We start from the raw sequence: 3,160 nt of genomic DNA, 5'->3' as shown, positions 1-3,160 counted from the left end.
CAGCTTTGGTAACAATCAGAGGTGCAGATAAAGACTTAAATCTGACCTATTTTCATAGCTCAGAAAATCCACTGAAAACAAACAGTCTCAGGTGAGTATTTTGACAAAGATTATCTACAGGAGTCAAGGGCTGTGACACAAAACTACACCAAGGGACTATGAAGAAGTAATAAATACTTCTGTAATTCCCATATATTCCACAGAGTTAAAAACTTCTTTAAAAGATTTGCCACCTCATTGCTAAGGAACAAAGATAGTAGAGAAATACAGTGGTTTGTTTTAAACATTGCTTGCAATATGTAACAAACAGTACGCTTGTGTATAACTGTGTCATTAAAGATGTACACCACACACAAACATGTATGTACATACACACACACGACACACTAGCCCTACAGGTTGCCACTTTCACCAACAGTTACTTTACAGGATGGACTCAGCGGATAATATTCCTCCAGGCACACAGTTGGAAAACACAATACAGCTGGATCCACATTTCAGCTACTGTTTGTATATTCGTTTTAATGCTCAGGAAAATATAGATTTTATTTTATTAAGTTCTGCTGCAAAACCAAGAAACAAAAATGAAATCCTTTTTTCTCATGTCTTAATTATTACTATTTATTTTCTTTACACTTTGATTGGAGTATTTAACACCTGCCTTTGGCATTATGGATAGAAAGCTCAGGAGTCTCTGAACACATGGCTGTGCCAAAACAAAAACTAAAAATGGAAGAGTGTCACTTAGAGGTTAGAAATATTTGTTGTAACAACATTTTCTCCAATCAGTGTTCACTACTTTATCTCTAAGGCACACACTCTGTCTTTAGGACCTCATTACATCCAAGTCCCTTGTGGAGCCCGTACGTACTAGTGCAGAGAGTACGCTGTCTCAGGACATTACTCCCCTACCACTGACAGGCATCTGGCAGAACTGATGCCATGACTATCTCTGATATCTCCTCAAGTGAAGTGCAAGCGTATGCTTTGCCATTGCCTGCCAAGGTATAAGGTATATCCTCCTACAGCATCTCCTTTTGGAGCAATGCAAGGCTGCAAATCTGACACTGCAGGGCACTCAACATGATGCAGTCACTGGTGCTGGATGCCATTGGAAAGATCTGCATATGGAAGTCTATTTGCATCCAGTCTGGAAGTCTCTTACACCTTCAGTAGACAGGTCAGTGTTCTTTACTTCAGGTCTCTGTGATGGATCAGCAGCACAGGGTGAGAGGGCTGCCTGCCCTCAAGCACCGCTCCTTGGCCTTTTGACACTGCAAGTAGAGGGGATTCCTTCCACCTCCACCCAAGTAACATCACTTCTTGGCTTCCTTCTCTTTCAGGATGGCTTTGCAGGTAGCCAAACACATCAGCCTGACTAGCACTTCTCATCTAAAATGCAAACAAAAAGGAAGGAAAGGAGGGAGGTGGGGATGGGAAGGGAAGCAAGCGTATCCTTAGACGAAGATCTGAATCCTCTCCCGGATCGCCTGCCTGCAGATGGGGCAGACAGTGAGGGCTGTGCTGCAGTCTGGGCAAGAGCCATGTCCACACTGGAAGACCAGTTTGATTTGGTCATCGATGCAAATGGGGCAGGTGATGCGCTCCTCCATCTGTCGGTAGCGGTTCTGCAGCTCCTCCATGAGCTTTCTCTGATCTGTGGATTCAGAGCTTGGGCTGCACTCCACCTCGGTGCTGTCTGCAGGGGTGGAGAGCAGGAAGAGAGTTAGTCCCTGTGTGCTCTGCCTCATGCAGTGTCTCTTTAATTAGACTCTGCCTCTCAAAAGCAGCAAGTAGTGCAGACTAAACTCTCTTCACTGAGCCTTATCCGGGGATTCCTCAAGTAATAAGCCTGAGATCATGCTTTTTACACACTGGCCAGTGTTGCTTTCCTCCATTTTGGTGCTCAGCTGGTTTGTATGTGTGTGTGTGTGCTTTAGTTTGAGTGAGTTTGTTTCTTAAAGGAAACAAAACGCCATCTGAAGTGTCCTGCCTTCCAGAATATGCTGTGCTACCTGCAAGTAAAAACATTCAAAGCTGGTTGAACTGCTGTGCCATACTAGTCTGGGAATCCTGACAGTGCTGTGAGCACTATGTGTTCTCAACCTCCTCTTCACATTTAGAATTCAAATTTCTGGTTAAGTCTTTCGGGACATACATGCTAAAACAAGAAGAAACCATTTGACATCACTTACACTGACTTTTGTGTGCATGAAGCTACACAAATAGAATCATTTGGTCAACTCTGTGAAAAGAGAGAATCCCAAATCCTGGACAACTGCCAGCTTAGGTAAATGGACTCCTCCTGCTTTCAGTTTAATACTGTTCATCTTCTGCTTCTCAATCTCTGATTAGGTAGTTTTACACTTCAATATTGATGCCCCTTTCTCCAACATTCTGGAATTAGTTGCACTGCAGTGGTGCAAGAAGTGATTTCAAACCCATAAAGGTGAGGCAAGTCTGGGGACAATGACCTTGCTAAAGGCAAACACTGAAGACATCACTGACAGTCCTGCTGATACTTTCAGAGATCTTGATGTTCCTCCTCCAGTGGAAATTTTCATGCAAACGTCTCATTTGGAACTCTCGTCATTACCTTGTTGCCAGTCTGTAGCCAAGACAAATACTTCTGCCTACTGTCAGGTAAACTTCCTATTTTTTTGCATTATGGAGTTCCAAAGAGGATTTCTGTCTTTGTCAGCTGTATATGTTCAATGCCATGTGACAGATCCTTGCTTCCCCTATGCTTCTGTACAGGCATCAGGTCACAAGACTGTAGCCTGACTCCAACAAAGGAGTCCACAATACTAAGCCATGAGCAGCAGGACATGTAATTCATTTTCACGTGCACTTAACCCAAGAGTGATCTCAACTAGAAAGAGATCAGCTCTCACAGCTGCTATAGAAAAACCTTCAGTGGGCAAGTGCAAACCTGCCTCTACCTCCTGACACGCATAACATTGTTCATTCTGGACACTGACTAATGTGGGTAGAAGACAATCCGTTTAAAACCATGCTAAAGAGCTTTATCAAAACAATCCAGCCTATGATTCCTGGCTAGCTGGCTATTGCCAGCCCTGCACAGGCACTGCAATTTCAGCCAAGGGAGAAGCAAGGCTTTCACAAGATGTAATTTTTCCTTTCTCATAAATTTTCACTG

General features: G+C 43.4%; 1 protein-coding gene across 2 annotated transcripts in view; it reads right to left on the bottom strand.

The window, feature by feature from the left end:
* Positions 1 to 495: 495 nt before the first annotated feature.
* Positions 496 to 3,160, bottom strand: part of MIB2 (mindbomb E3 ubiquitin protein ligase 2) — a 37,775-nt gene continuing 35,110 nt past the window's right edge. For both annotated transcript variants that reach the window (XM_030507996.1, XM_030507997.1), the window contains one exon: positions 496 to 1,699. In XM_030507996.1, the coding sequence (XP_030363856.1) occupies positions 1,458 to 1,699 (242 nt within the window). In that variant the 3' untranslated portion in view covers positions 496 to 1,457. The remainder of the gene's footprint in view (positions 1,700 to 3,160) is intronic.

The sequence above is a fragment of the Strigops habroptila genome, chromosome 16 (assembly GCF_004027225.2).
Source record: "Strigops habroptila isolate Jane chromosome 16, bStrHab1.2.pri, whole genome shotgun sequence".
Lineage (NCBI taxonomy): Eukaryota > Metazoa > Chordata > Aves > Psittaciformes > Psittacidae > Strigops > Strigops habroptila.
Note: the sequence above shows the minus strand (reverse complement) of the source record. Positions and strands in the feature narration are given on the sequence as shown.